This window comes from Trypanosoma grayi (genome assembly GCF_000691245.1).
Source record: "Trypanosoma grayi strain ANR4 Tgr_16_V1, whole genome shotgun sequence".
NCBI lineage: Eukaryota > Euglenozoa > Kinetoplastea > Trypanosomatida > Trypanosomatidae > Trypanosoma > Trypanosoma grayi.
Genome location: NW_008825635.1, coordinates 45,926 through 60,247, shown reverse-complemented (window position 1 = coordinate 60,247; position 14,322 = coordinate 45,926). Strand labels below are relative to the sequence as shown.

Genomic DNA, 14,322 nt, shown 5'->3' with positions numbered 1-14,322 from the left:
AAGATGTGATGAGTTGGTGCAAAGTTCGGCGTGGCTCCAGGGACAGTGCCGTGAGATCGAGAAAGAGCAGAGGGTTCGAGGAAGGAGGTGTGGCATGTATGACGTGCCCTCACCGCCAAACACAGATATCCCTAGTGGGCTGTCACCTATTGAGCCCGTGCAATGCCCGTTGGACTTCTTCACACCGCAAACTAGCAACGGTGGTGGTAGCAGTGCGATGGAGGTTAACAGACGCGCTGGGAGGACTAGCAGCGACGATACCGATGAAGATAATGGCGTTGTGGTTAGAGGTCGCAGAATGCAGACCACTGGAGGATCCCGTGAAACCGATGTGGCGGTCGGTAGGGTGCTGAAGGACCCTGCCTTTATTCGAAAAGTGGTTGACGAAGTGTCGCGGCAGCTCGCCGCGCAGATGCAACAGAGTGATGTGACGAAGGAATTAGAGAACTCACCGTCACAAGGGCTGCCCTCGGCAGTGTTGTTGGTTGTGCGTGAGGCCGCGAATGCAATTGCGGGCGCACATGACGCAGAGTTCTGTCAACGGCTCCAGAATTACTTTACAGAACAGGAAAAGCAGCGCGAGGCACTGGAGGAGCAGTTCTGGCAACGTGTGGCAGAGCACGACGAAATATGGACGCGGCGCGTTGCAGCTGTGCAACTGGAAGGTGCGGAGGCAATACAGGAACAGCAGCGGTTTCTAACACTTGGTAGAGCCGACGCCGAGTCATGTGGAGAGGTGCGCAAGGAGCTGTTAAAGCTCTGTGGTGAGGTGATTCGCACTGTAGAGCGTGCGCCGGGTAATTCCGGTGTGCCGCGGGCGAGCGACGATGGCACCGCCCGACAATCTCCTCAGGGCGACACAGCGCGCCAGGACCGTTTGGAATTGCGTTTGGAGACGCTTTCAGCAGCTGTTAACGGGCTCTACTCGGACGTGGAGGCAGTTCGCAAGAAGGCTGTGGTCATGGACGCTCCGCAAGACGGATGGCGTAAAGAGACGGAGAAACACATCGCAACCCTGCAAGAGAGTATGGCTGATATGCAGGAAGCAGTCGCCATCGTTGCGCGGAAGTCACGGACGGTGGAGGAGCGTCTGGATACATCCAAGGTGGAAAAGAAAGAGTTGCACACATTGACAGAGCGGCTGCTCGGATTGGAGCGACAGGTAGAGTCGCTCCCGTCGCTGCTCGCCACCACGGCACCCCCGCCACTGCCTCCACCGAATGAAGCGGTGACAAGTCGCGGCAGTAACCCAATGTCAGTGGAAGACGCCATGATGAATGCGCAGCGCATTTTGTTTTCTGGTGATGAGAGGAAATTGGTATTGAAAACCGATCCATACGCCAAGGCAGTGTCAGCCTTGTGTGCCACGCTGCAGCAAGTGAATCACTTATACAATATCGGTACCGGTACTTTTGGAGGGAGTCTGCAGCTAATCTTCGCGATGCCGCCTTTCTCTGTGCCCAGCACGCTGGCATCGGCATGCCAGGTGTATCTGCGTGAGCACTCAGCAGCGGAGCTGAAGGAAGCGGTGGAGGCTCTCGATATTGGCCACCAGACTGCAGAGGTACTGCTGGATTGTTACTACTGGATGCAGTCTCACGTTCTAGTGGTGGGTACAGGCTGTGAAGAAAGCTTGCAGCGCTCAAGGGATGACGCCACGGTTGTCGAAGATCTCCGCCGTGGCTTGGAGGGGCCGTTATCACGCACTGGTGCGACGACTATGCCGTGCACGGCACCGCCCTCTTCTGCCCCAGGCCACGGGGCATCGTTCGGGGACTTGTCCAAGTCACAGGAAACACCTCTATTCCATGATATGGCGCCTGCATCTGGCTCTGACGCTGCGACGCAGACCGAAAAGATCGTGACAGCGCTGCCACCGCCGTTATCAGCTCCACAGACGCCTCCACCACCGAGTGTTAACCCCCTTGTGACATGTGATGATGGAAGTGGTCAAAGCCAACTGCAGCGCCCGCACCAACACCAACAGCAGAATGCAGAGGCTGCTGCTGCTGACGCCACCACTGCGTTGGAAGCACTCGCGGTTGGTCGCTCCCCAGAAGAGACAGAGTCTCTCTGCGGCGTGGTGTATCACTACCATCATCATCATACCTGTGGAGAAGACAGAGTGCATGCATATACACCGCAGTGCTCAGGAAGGGGGAAAAGTAGAGCCCAAAACTCGGGGTCGCAGTTAAATGAACATGATTGTTCAGAAGTGTTAGAGAGGCGAAGGAATGAAACGGTGCAGCGCATTGAATCATCTTTTCTTGACTCCAGTGATGCCAGGGAGCAGGAGTGTCCACAACCCGTTCCCGCCCTCAACCGCTCACACGTCTACCGAGATGGAAAGAGGGCCGCAACACCGGGCTGCATATTGGGTGCCGTGAACAGGACCTTAGACGTGGCACCGATACCCTCTGCATGTGGCAATGAGTGCCTTCCCCTGCCTTCTGCCGTGTCTGCATTCACAGACCCTCAGCAGGTGACGGGTGCTACAGGACGTGGACAGCGCTCACTGAAGAATCCACGGCCTTTTTACACGGCCATCACACAGCAAGGACGACAGTCACACCGCGGCAACAACGATGGCCTGGCGAGTGACTCCAGTATGCGCACTGGGCATTGTCTTGGGGTCGAAGGGCGATGCGAGGCACCAGGCCGTCCTCAGCTTCACCACCGCGGTCTTCTTTCGACTACCGTGAAAAACCGCGACGATCTTCTTGCTGGTGTCATGGCGGCGCAGCTGCAGCAAGGTCCGTACATGTACCATGATGAGAGATCACCGACCAGGTGGCGGACAGTTACACGACGATGATGGTGGTGAGGGGGAGTAGACCCCTCACATGGATCCATGCCTTTGGACGAAGTGACGGAGAAATCGTGGCTGAGTTGTTTACTTGTCATTCCTACTCTCTCTCTCTCTCTGTGGGCGCTGTGCTGTCAAGCGTAGAGATGGCAAGACAGGAGTGCGAGAATCAACTAAAATTCTTTCTGTTGGTCAGCGTACAGGGTGGGGTTTTAGACGCTTTACATCGTTCCTTGTAATTATTTGTCGTATACTTGCTATTCTTGTGTTTGTTATTTATTTAACACTATTTTTTTTCCCCACCCCTGCTCTATTATTTTATATTCTTCAAAGTTGTTGTTTTTTCACCATCATATTCCGTGCTGCCAGGTGCAGACGAAAGAAAAAGAAGCAGTGACTTTTTCTTCAAGAAGGAGTGGACCCTCAACTTCTGCACCTTATTGCTATTGCAGCTCCTGCTTGAATCAGCGCTCACCATGTTTCAAGCACAAACAAGCGCGCGGGCTGGTGGCGCTTTCTACTGCGCCTCCTGTAACCTGTACTGTAGCGACAGTCGATCGGCGGAGATGCATCGGGCAAGCCTGAAGCACAAGAAAAAGAGCGGTGAGCTGGAGATCGAGCGCCGCCTTTATGGAGACGACGCTAGTGTCACAGTGAAGGACGTGATGGCGCTTGTTGAGCGCAAACGTGTTGAGTTGGGGGTTGTGCCATGGAGCGAGTTGCGCTTCCAAGAGGCTGAGGCACGCAGCGGTGAATCTTCCTGAATGCCGGTGCACGAGGAAGAGGAATTTGCACCCTCTCCATACCGTGTCTCTGCGCTTCTCTCTCCCTTCTGTTGAGTTCTGATTATGCTTCCCTTTGTTGATATATATATATATATATATATGTTAATTCCTTCGGCCGTATTATTCTTACTAATTCTCTTTGGCCGCTTTCCGTTTTTTTTTATTATCCAAAGAGTACCAGATCACATTCTGGCGAGAAGAATTGGTGTTGTCACACGCATACCATGTCTCTCTCAAGCCTGGAAGAGGCGTGCCAGCACGCAGTGGACGTTCTTATACAAGTTTTAGGCAATGAGGATCTGCACGCCGCGGCGCGGGGGATGCCATACACCGACGTGCGGATACACATTGCGGAGTTGTCGCCGATCGAGGAGGGCCTAGTGCTGCAGGGCAAGTTGGTCCGCCAGCAGGCCTCCATGCTGCTCTACCAGCTGGGCGCAGGTTGCTCTTCCGATGTGAAAGACGGGGCTAACAAAAATACAGCGGCCCGAGGGAAATATAACCCACCGCGCTTTATCGATGCCCCGTTGTTTGTCCGCAAGTCACGACTTCTGCGCGAGAGGGCACGACGTGTTGGCATAACTCTCAGTAGCCTCAAACATGTTGGTTTGTTGAATGAAGAGTCTCTTGGGCGTCGCGTCATCACGGATCGCGCATTTGGCGCTCTAAGAGAGCTGCTAGACATGCTTGTGGCTGTGGCAGCAACGCTCGCGGAGACGCCGTCACCGTCTGACTTTCGCTCTTACGCGACGTCCGTCGAAACTGTTGCAGATGCACTCCAAGATTCTGCCAGTCGGTCAAGCTTTCAGCCGACGGGCTGCCATTGTCCCATTGCGGATGTAATTAATGGTGATGCGCCAGAAAATGGTTTTTCTGTGGGGCCGTTGCATAGACATCGAGATGAAATCACGTCGGAGCCTTCGAATCCTGAAGCAGAGCAGCAGAAGGAAAAACAAGGAAACAATGACCACAAGACAAGCAGAAGAAGTAGTAGCTCTGAGAGGAAAAAAGGGCCGTTGCTTGTCGAAAAGGCACGTTCACCGTTGCCTGTGCTGGCGTACAAGGCAACCGCTCCCGCCTCTACGTCTGCTTCGTCTGAGAAGACCCCCTCGGCGGCGTTAACGTCGCCGCTGCTTCGCTACGAGCAACGTACGTTATTGGCACCGCATGAGGCAAGTGAGGCAGATACGGAATGTGTGGGTTTGTTGGAAACGGGAGTATTAGATTCACACAAGCCTTTGGGAGAGGTCTGTGATGATAGCACTCACTTCCCCGCATGTAAGCAGCGCCAGATGCCGCTTAGCACGGCTCCGCAGGTTCCTGACCGCAGGCTGAACACAAAAGCCTCTGGTAACGCGGGTTTTTCGACTCGCGTCACAAGGCATGACCGGTTGTTCCGTGGACAATTGTGGCGTGAATTGCTTCGTGGTGGTGAAGCTGCTGCTGCTGAATGGAAAGACGTGTTTATATCTGAAGTTGGAATGCTGTTTGGGATCCCCAACGAGTGGGTGACCAACGTGCACTTGGTAGAAGATAAGGCGATAGGACTTACTGGCGGTGACCAGATTGTAAGGTTCGAGGTGCTCCTTCCCTCCTCTCTTGAGAAGGATGATATTGCGTTGCGAATACGACAACATGAATTTACCGGGATGCTCCTGCTCTACGAAAACTTGCAGGAACGAAGGGATCGAGAACAGGAGGAAGAAGTGAAAACAGCGGGCCGACAGGAGGAAGAAGATGACATGGAGGAGCGTGATGGCTCCGCTGGATCAGTGACAAGTCAAGACGTGACTTTCACGACACCACTGGACTTTGAACGGACAATCCTTCCTCGCGGCGACACCGACAGCGCAATCAAAGACATTGACAATAAAAGGGATGGAGACAAGGGTTCTCCAGTGGATCTGCTCACGTCGTTGTCTGTTACTGAGTCACTCTCGCGTGTTGCATTGCAGGCTCAGGAAAACCATAAGCGGAGCCTCTTCATGACAACATCTGCCAAGAATAGGCACATGATGGAGCGGGAGCGGCTGCGACCTGCCACTTTAACTGAGGGATCATCTCCCACGCGCCACCACATAGAGCAGTGGGGGGCGCGTGGCGACCGTGAGGACGCGGGGTGCTGCGATGATACGACCCAGCTTCCCGCACGCTGCTTCACTCTCCCAAATCAACAGTCCGTGCAGCTGCCGCCGTCCCTGCAGGACGGCGGGGAGAAGGAGCGGCCCTCGTCACCTTCCTCCTCAAGGTCTTCCAGCGATAGCGGCAACGGAGGTGACAGTCCCGCACTGCGGAGTCGTACACCGCCCCTGTTTGCACGAAAAGATCTCACTTCACCGCAGAAAATGCAAAAGTCGCCTACAATGTGGCTTACCACAACTCATGAAAAGGTTATTCGTGGAGAGAGATGGGAGACTGTGCTCGTTGAGAATGAAGATAGTGTGCGCCGCACATTTGCGACGGAGCTCACCGATTTGTTTGAACTTCCTGAGGAAAGTGTGAGAAATGTGGAGTTTGCACCAGGTGGACTCCGCGTTACGTTTGATTTGGTTCATGATCGTTACCTACACGAATCAGAGATCAACGCACTTCTCGCCGTGTTTGATTTCCCGCAGGTTCGCAGTCTTTACCAGCGGTGCCTTGACTGCGGCAACAAAAGTCCTTATCGCCTCAGTGATGATACTTGCGGCGGAGACAGCGTCAGAAACAGCGGTGACATAAAAGTTGTTGACACCGATGATGCGAAGAATTCTTCTTTGGCGTTTAGCGGGGCTATAGACATAGATCTCCAGTGCAGTGACCCCCTAGACGATAATGCATCCATGCCTAAAGTTGAGGGCAGCCAACAGATGCCTGATCATCAACCGCATTTCCCGCTGCGGGTGCCCACCATGGTGTGGGATGGCACCGTCACTCCAGACAATGAACCTGTTACACTTGCACATTTGTCACTTCTGCACGACCTGCCACTCAATGTGCTCATCGAGGCAAACCCACATCTTGCTTCTTTTGGCGTCAACGAGCCACTGTCGCTTTCGGCAAGTGTTGCGATACCACGTGGCGAGCTCGAGGAGGATTTTATGCGCCTCGCGGAGGGCAGTGATGCACTGGGCTCACGCAGCATGACGCCGTCTTTGACGAGTCCTACACCGTCCCGTATTCATACATTGCGCGAGGCTGAAAGCTCCCGTGCGGGGCCGCTCATGAACCTCAAGAGCGTTGCGAAGAAGCTTGGTGTGAGTGTGCAGACGCTGCGGCAGCGTAATCCGCACCTTGACGCGTACAGCGACATTGAACTGCTGCCGCGGAACTGTTCCATCAACATCCCAGCACTGCTCTTCGGAGCGCCGGAGTCAGCGAGTGGATTCTCCTCCGTGCGCAGCAGTCCCCGGGCCCTCGCTGCGCCTGCGGCAAACCCGACGGCCTCCGTTGTGACATGTAGCAGGGGAACAGATGCGGCGGTCGAGCCTCCTAGGAAAACGCTTCTTGAGGAGCTCAAGCAGCACCACCCGCGGGGGTTGGAGCAAACAGCGGCAGCGAATGTGCAGATTTTCATGGGTGAACAAGCACCGCCGCATTCACTGCGGCCGTGTCCGCAAAACGTTATGCACACAGAGAATGGCAGCGTGACGACGGCCAAATCACCGTCTTCGACGTCGTCGCCTCCGCCTCCACGTGGGTCGACATCGTCTGGGCACAGTGACACAGTGCAATCGCTTATGCATTCGGACACACGTCCTCCCTCTGTGACTACTGTCTCGCACCCGCACCCTGGTCGCATTTCCACAAACCTGTCGGATGCCGTAGTGGGCCGTGAACAGGCGGTGCTGGTGATGGAGCGGTCGCAATTCCAATTTCTCCTCATTCGATTCTTTGCCAAATGGCAATATATGGCTCAAATGCGGAGGGGTATGAGACAGTTGGTATGCGTACCAGCGATTTCTGCCAAAGGAAGACTCGATTTGCCCGAAGCACCATTAAACCTTCATTGCCGTTTACGCACACTGAGGACGAAGGGCGGGCAAAGACCCCGACATGCAGTGTCCCCGAGGATGGGTGTGACACCGAACCAAGGAACACGCCTTATTGCGAAGACAATGGAGGCCATCGCGCGCACCCAAAGTCGAACCACCTCGCCGCGAGCCGAGTCAAGAAGGAGACCTGCAGCGGAGCTGGCATCTGGCCGTTCTCGGTGGCAGCAGCAGCAGCAGGGGAGCGCAAAGACACGCACGTCTTCTGCAAATCCACCGCTTAGAGGTGTAGTCTCCGGCCGTAGCGCGATATCACCACTCAGGTCGTCACGTAGCGAGAATCGAACGCTTTCACAGCCTCCTACTGCTCACAGCAACACGACGCGCCTCGGTTTCAGTCGCGCAAGCAGCACACATTCCATCTCCCGCGCGTCGTCACTCGACCGAAGAAGAAAGTTAAGGGATGAATCGGTGATGTCGGAGCAGTTGCCGTTGGGCCTCCTCCTCACCTCCTCGCTAGAGGTTGCGGAGGCCGTTGGGGAGGCGGCGGAGGCGGGCATCCGGCGCGGCGATCGTCTCGTTGAGGCTGGCGGAAACCGTCTGCAGACGTTAAAGGACTTTCATGCGGCGTTAGCTGCAGCCATCAGTCCACATTTGTTTGTGACGGTTGCGAAGAAGAGCAATGGTGCGCTCACGGCGTACAGGGTGCAGCGACGTGAGTGGGACGACGCGGGTGCACCAGTAAATATCTCTCCACGTGCGTCACTGGCAGAGTCCAAGACCGCCCCTGTGCTTACTGCGGCAAAGAGTGTTGCTTTGACTGCTTTGCGTGTGCGCAGCGGCAGCAACAACAGCAGTGGCCGCACCGTTGTTCCGCCGCCTGTGCCGCAGCGCAGGAGCATATCTTCGACTCCACTCTCGCGTGACGCTCGTGGCAGCTACGAGGCTCGTAGGCTGCAGAAGGAGCCGCAGCAGCGCTAGACTCCGGGTGAGAAGCAACGGGGTCAAAAGGGTGAGGGACTCCCTTTTTTTTCTTTTACCAGTAGATTGCGGGAGGGGAGCTGACCCGGTATTCCTGCCACCCTGTCACAAACGTAGATGATATAAGGCGTTGTGGGCAAACAAGAAGATCTATTGCTTTTTTTTTTTTTATTACCTTTGGCTTGGAGTTTATTGGACGCCGCAATGTGTATGCTTTATAAGTGAGCGTATGCATCCCGATAGTGTGAAGGGAAGACGGCTGCTATAGAGTGACATCTGCTTTTACTTCCACTATTCCCAGGGTGCAGATGGATAAGTGCGCATCTACGCTCCATTTCGCATTGTTCACGCCGCCTGTTCCTTCGTGTTCTACTTGCTGGCAACAGGAAGACGGATCTGGGCTCTTTCCGGCACCTGAGTAAAGGGAAAGGCGCAGGGCGTTATGATCACCTTCTATAATGCAAGACGAAGGCACCAGACGGCAAGAATACAGGACAAAAAAGAAATGGAGGGTAGAGGGGAGTGAATACACTAAAAGGAACGAAAATAGAATAACAAGTTCCGTATTACTATCTATACTGGATGCATAAAAGTATATATACGTATGTGTGTATGTTTTGAAGTGCAGTGAGGAGCAACCAGTGAAACGAACAAACGAGAAAAAAAGGAGATGGAACTGAGGATGAAACAGATATTAAAGCAAAAACAACACCATATGTTTGCCCTGTGCCTTCTGTCATGTTGGTTGCGTTTGGTGTGGTAGTGTTGCTCCGATTCACGTGCCCCCTCTTTCTTCTTTATTATTCTATTATGCGTGCCAACTATGCCCGGCTACTTCTGCCGCCGCTGCAACAGCAACAGCAACAGAAAGGGAAGCCGCTAGGCTTTGAGCAGCCGCGCCGAACATGGGCGGGGAGAGCAATGCGATTGGGCAGGAGGCGCTGGTGTATGACAAGATGTTCCGTGTCATGCGGACCGTAGGCGAGATGATGCGCGACCGCCGCTACCAAGTCGCCGACCGCGTCATCCCCGCCAGCGCAGAGGAGTTCAAGGACTGGTACAGCGACGCGCGCGAGGGGACAATCCACCGCGAGCGCATGACAGTCCCTTGCGAGCGCGTCGGCGGGGCGCAGCGTAGTCGCGCAATGGTGTTCTTCGCCGATGGCCTCTCGATGGAGGCGATGAAGCGCTATCATACGCAGGCGACGGAGGCGAACTGCGATCGCGTCATAATCGTGTCGCACGGCAAGATGAACGCAACGGTAAAGCGGCACGTCGACGACCTCAACCGCAGCAGCCTCAGCCTGAAGATCCAACTCTTTGACGAGGATGACCTGGTGGTCAACATCACACACCACGAGCTGGTGCCGAAGCACACGCAACTGGAGGAGGAGGAGATAAAGGAGATGCTGCAGGCGCACGCGCTGGAGCTGAGCATGCTGCCGCGCATTCTCTCCACTGACCCAGTCGCAGCGTATCTGGGGCTGGAGCGCGGCAGCGTCGTGCGGATTGAGCGCAAGAGCATGTCAGCCGGCTTCTACGTAACGTACAGGCAGGTGGTGTGAACAATGACGATCTGCGATACACAGCTTGTGGGGGAGAGAAAAAGAAGGAGAGAAGCAGACTGAGAGAGAGAGAGAGATAGTGTGTGATTATGCTTCTCTGTGTGTTAGTCTCTTTTATTATCCCAAGAGCCCTCGGCTGCCGCATTGTGTATGGGTATTGCTCCCTGCGCACATTCAGCTATTGTTGCTTTTTTTTCGTTTCCGGTTTTTAATTGTTGTCTTGACATGGAGAGTGCGGAAAGGGCGAGGGGCGGCCGGCGTCTTATTCACTCACTCTACTCGTGTGTGTTGACGGACAATGAGTTCCATCGAGGAGCTTAAAATTGTGCGGCTCTACCGTGCGTACAACACCATCATTCAGATGTGCATGGACCACGGCTGCAGCGTGCGCCACCCGTCGGTCGTCGCGCAGGCCATCCGTGACCCGCAGTTTTACAGCGACGAGGACGGGCTTGACTACGACTGGTTCCAGCGTCACTTCGTCGTGCAGCAGGCTCCAGGCGCCGTGGACGATGAAGAAGAAGAGCAAAGGGAAGTGCAGGCTCGTCGTGGTAGTCAACATCAGCAGCAGCAGCAACGTTGGTGTGCGATGCGCGGGGCGATGCGGCTAGTGTGCAGCACGAGCGGTGACGACGCCACAGGAGACAGCAGCGAGAAGGGGCGGCCACTGCTTGTCTTCTTCTCTGCCTCACCGTCGCTCAGCATGGGTGAGGTGCAGGAATACCGCGACAAGGCCCTCCAAAAAGGGGCGTGCCGCATGATCGTGGTGGTGGCCGGCAAGATATCACACGTAGTGCGACGTGGCACGCGGGAGCTGAGCGGTCGCCTGCGCGTCGGCACGACGGAGGAGGTGATGTCAATTCAACTCTTCGAGGAGGACGCGCTCGCATGCAACATCGCACGGCACGAGACGGTGCCGCCGCATGTGGCGCTCTCGCCCGCTGAGGCACAGGCGTTCCTGCAGAGCCGTAAGTTGACGCTGTCGCAGTTGCCCCGAATACTCGATGAGGACCCAATGGTGGCATACTTGGGCCTTTCGCGTGGCAGCATTGTGCGGATTCAGCGCGAGACGAAGGAGAGCGGGCCATACGAGATGTACCGACAGGTCATCTAGCGTCTGTTTTGTCTGTCTGTGTGCGTGTTTCTCGGGTAACAGGGTTGCATGTGCCTTTGTGCGTGCGTGTGTGTGTGTGAGAGAGAGCTAGTTTATTTTAAAAAAAAAAGGATAGCCGCTAACTTAAGGGTGCTTCAGCTCTGGAGGAAACATGGTGACGATGGTGCGTGCCCTACGCGCTGTGAAGTGAGACACATCTCGGTGTGAATGACCCTTGCTGTTCCTTTTTCGTTTTGTGTTCCTTTTGCCGATGCTGCCTCGCACGTGCTGCAGTATAGGATAGAAGAAAGGGCGCAGGGCTCTCGCTCCGTCGTCGTTGCTCACTGTTCTGCTACCGCCTGATTCCACGTATATTCTGCGTACGTGCGTGTGTGAGTGTGTGTGTGTGTGTGTGTGGAGTAGCAAGAACAGAGTGGGTGGGGCAGCAGACGGACAGCAGGAAAGGCGAAACGAAAAGGGGAAAAAAAGGAAATAGAGAAAGGAATAACATTAAGCGTGAATTCGCCGCGATGTATCGACATACCGTCATTGCTCTGGCGAAGGTTTACGGTGCGGCGTCTCACTCCTATACCGATCCAGGGAAGCAACCGCACCGCCAGCTGCACGGGCGGCGGGAGCGGCAGGGTAGTCTCTTCGCCGTCGCCAACGATGTGAGGAACGACGAGAAGCAGCTCCGCCAGCAACTCAACGCTCTGCTGGAGGAAGAGAGGCTCCCACTGCGCGCACGCCTGCAGCGCACCAGCAGCAGCAGCGGCGGTGTTGAGGCCCTACCGCAGCGGCGTCTCGTTGACTTGCCGGGCGTGGAGCGCCGCCGTGATCTCCCGGCAGACCCCATCACACGGCTTTTCTTTCAGCACAAGGGTGACCACGCACTCTACTACGGCACGTACGACTGCCCCAGCCGACAGGATGAGGACCGTGTGCAGATTGAGAAACGCGAACCGCGTGATTGGACTCATAACGTCTTCACGCCAGTGTATGACTTCTGCCACCGCATCCGCGAGGCGACTGAACAGCGGAAGCGATTTGTCATTGTGCCGTCCACCCTTGAGACACGGGGTTGTGCGCGCGTGATGCACGACCACGGGCTCGTTGCGGGATTCCGTGACTTCCACAACGATCGCGCCTTCGCGGTGGAGCTGAAGTACTTCCAGGGCGAGTCCACTATTAATGTCATTGAGCCGTGCGCCTACGACGGCAAGACGGAGTTCGAGTGGAGCCCGAAAATGATGCGGCGGCTAATGAATACTCACGGCATCCATAACCGCCTTGTTGTTTACATCTGCAGAACGGCAGACAGCCGTGTGATTGATCACATCCAGGCAGTTAAGGAGCATGTTGGTGGAAGAGGACTGATTATGGTTCACTAGCCGAAGTGGCACGCCTTCTTGAGCTGATCTCCCGCTTTCTTTTCCTTTGTTGTCTCCTCTGTATGTGAGCACGGAGGCGTTGAAAGAAACAAACATGCGTCGTGGCGTAGTATGCCTTTTTTTTCTTGGTGTTGTTGTTGCCCTCTTCAAGTTTTAGTCACATAGAAATGTGTCTTTTTAATGTAGTCAGCTTTCCTTTTTTTTCTTTCTGTTTTTCTCTCTCTCTATGTGTGTGTGGGGGGGGGGGNGGGGGGGGGGGGGCTTATGCATGCGCTTGCTGTATCTCTTCACACCTCCTTGCTCATGGCACCTACATTAATCCTTTGACAGAGTGTAAGTTAAATATATTTTTGATCCGCAAGACGAGGAAAACAACGATGCCTGGCTTAGATTTTCTCATCTCCGTACCACCATCAGACAACCGCCCGCGTGTTCCGCCGCAAGAGAGCTATCTCTCCGAGTACGTTCTCGCCCCGGTGTACGATCGCATAGTGCTGTTCTACCCCACCTGGTGGATGCCGAACAAGGTGACGCTGGTCGGTATTTTTTCTACTCTCCTCGCATCGCTGCTGCTGCTCACGGCGATGCCCCCAAGCACCGTGTTTGAGCCTCCGTTCGCTACCGTTGTCCCCGCCTCATTACTTCTTGACCGAGATGAAAAGTGGAGGGACGCTGCGGGACCTTCCCCACTTTGCCTAACGATGCTACAGCCGCTGTTTAGTTCCGTTTTTTCCTCGCCCATATTGATGCTGTTCGTGTGCGGTTTACTGAACGCTATTTATTGCATCACTGATAACACTGATGGGCGCCTCGCACGGCGCTTAGGGAAGGCAAGCTTCATTGGCGAGTACCTGGACCACGGCCTTGACTGCGTCACTTCACTGATCTCAACAAGCGTCACTATGTCTATCTTGGGTCTCTCGTTCTCAAATATCGGAGTGACGGTCATGTTCCTTGCTTTTACCACAGTCCTGTCACACACGCTGCACTATGAGGAGAACATATTTGTTTGGGGGAACCGTTACGTTTCTGTCGATGAGGCAATGCTTTTTTTCTGCGCGGCAAATTGGGTTCCTATCTTGCTGCCTGACTTTGCCACGGTAAAAGTACCGCAGGCCCTTTTGTATGCGCTACTGCCAGAGGCATGGGCACAGCTGTTGCTCCCCGTGCGCTTGGTTGAAGTGTTGATGATTGTGTACTGGTTGTCCCACGTGCAAGTAACACTTGGCATCGCGTTCAAAAGTTGTAGAATGCTCTTCCGTCTCACAAGCCTTGCACTCTGCTTTAACGCCTTCCTCTTGCTCGCCATTGTCCCTTACCACACGGCGCACATTGCGGCTCACGGTACTGCTGGGTACGCGTGGGGCCCCTTCTCCTATGTTGCGGTTTGGATCATTACAATGGCGTGTACATCCAGCATTGTCGTTCACATTCTCATTTATGCACGTTGTGCGAAGCTGCAGCGAGTAGATCCGGTGGCGCTAGCCGGTCTCGTTTTTGTTTGGCTCATTTTCCCCACCTGCCCCGTGGGTGGAATGGTACTTTCCGTAATCTGGCACATCACGCAGATAGTTATTAACGTGCGCCACCTGGAGGGTATCGGGCATACAGCAGCGGAGAAGTCAAAGACGAGTTGACCGGTGTATCCGCGGTAAAGAGAGAAAAGAAACGAAGAATAAATAAACGAATGTGTGGGCACCGAGCAGGACCACGCAATTGCAGAGAGAGAG

At 54.8% G+C, this 14,322-nt stretch overlaps 7 protein-coding genes across 7 annotated transcripts; all 7 read left to right on the top strand.

Moving 5' to 3' along the window:
• Positions 1–94: 94 nt before the first annotated feature.
• On the top strand, positions 95–2,815 carry DQ04_00161200 (Tcc44h21-2.7; the record flags this gene model as incomplete). Its single annotated transcript, XM_009308334.1, has 1 exon — positions 95–2,815. The coding sequence occupies one exon, from the start codon at positions 95–97 to the stop codon at positions 2,813–2,815; it is 2,721 nt and encodes a 906-aa protein (XP_009306609.1).
• Positions 2,816–3,282: 467 nt separating this feature from the next.
• DQ04_00161190 (Tcc44h21-2.6) lies at positions 3,283–3,570 on the top strand (the record flags this gene model as incomplete). Its single annotated transcript, XM_009308333.1, has 1 exon — positions 3,283–3,570. One exon carries the CDS (start codon positions 3,283–3,285, stop codon positions 3,568–3,570), a length of 288 nt encoding a protein of 95 aa, XP_009306608.1.
• A 245-nt stretch (positions 3,571–3,815) lies between these two features.
• DQ04_00161180 (Tcc44h21-2.5) lies at positions 3,816–8,543 on the top strand (the record flags this gene model as incomplete). Its single annotated transcript, XM_009308332.1, has 1 exon — positions 3,816–8,543. One exon carries the CDS (start codon positions 3,816–3,818, stop codon positions 8,541–8,543), a length of 4,728 nt encoding a protein of 1,575 aa, XP_009306607.1.
• Positions 8,544–9,448: 905 nt separating this feature from the next.
• On the top strand, positions 9,449–10,108 carry DQ04_00161170 (putative DNA-directed RNA polymerases II; the record flags this gene model as incomplete). Its single annotated transcript, XM_009308331.1, has 1 exon — positions 9,449–10,108. One exon carries the CDS (start codon positions 9,449–9,451, stop codon positions 10,106–10,108), a length of 660 nt encoding a protein of 219 aa, XP_009306606.1.
• Positions 10,109–10,406: 298 nt separating this feature from the next.
• On the top strand, positions 10,407–11,222 carry DQ04_00161160 (DNA-directed RNA polymerase II; the record flags this gene model as incomplete). Its single annotated transcript, XM_009308330.1, has 1 exon — positions 10,407–11,222. The coding sequence occupies one exon, from the start codon at positions 10,407–10,409 to the stop codon at positions 11,220–11,222; it is 816 nt and encodes a 271-aa protein (XP_009306605.1).
• A 509-nt stretch (positions 11,223–11,731) lies between these two features.
• DQ04_00161150 (putative 30S ribosomal protein S8) lies at positions 11,732–12,592 on the top strand (the record flags this gene model as incomplete). Its single annotated transcript, XM_009308329.1, has 1 exon — positions 11,732–12,592. The coding sequence occupies one exon, from the start codon at positions 11,732–11,734 to the stop codon at positions 12,590–12,592; it is 861 nt and encodes a 286-aa protein (XP_009306604.1).
• A 377-nt stretch (positions 12,593–12,969) lies between these two features.
• DQ04_00161140 (putative ethanolamine phosphotransferase) lies at positions 12,970–14,229 on the top strand (the record flags this gene model as incomplete). Its single annotated transcript, XM_009308328.1, has 1 exon — positions 12,970–14,229. The coding sequence occupies one exon, from the start codon at positions 12,970–12,972 to the stop codon at positions 14,227–14,229; it is 1,260 nt and encodes a 419-aa protein (XP_009306603.1).
• Between the last annotated feature and the right edge of the window lie 93 nt (positions 14,230–14,322).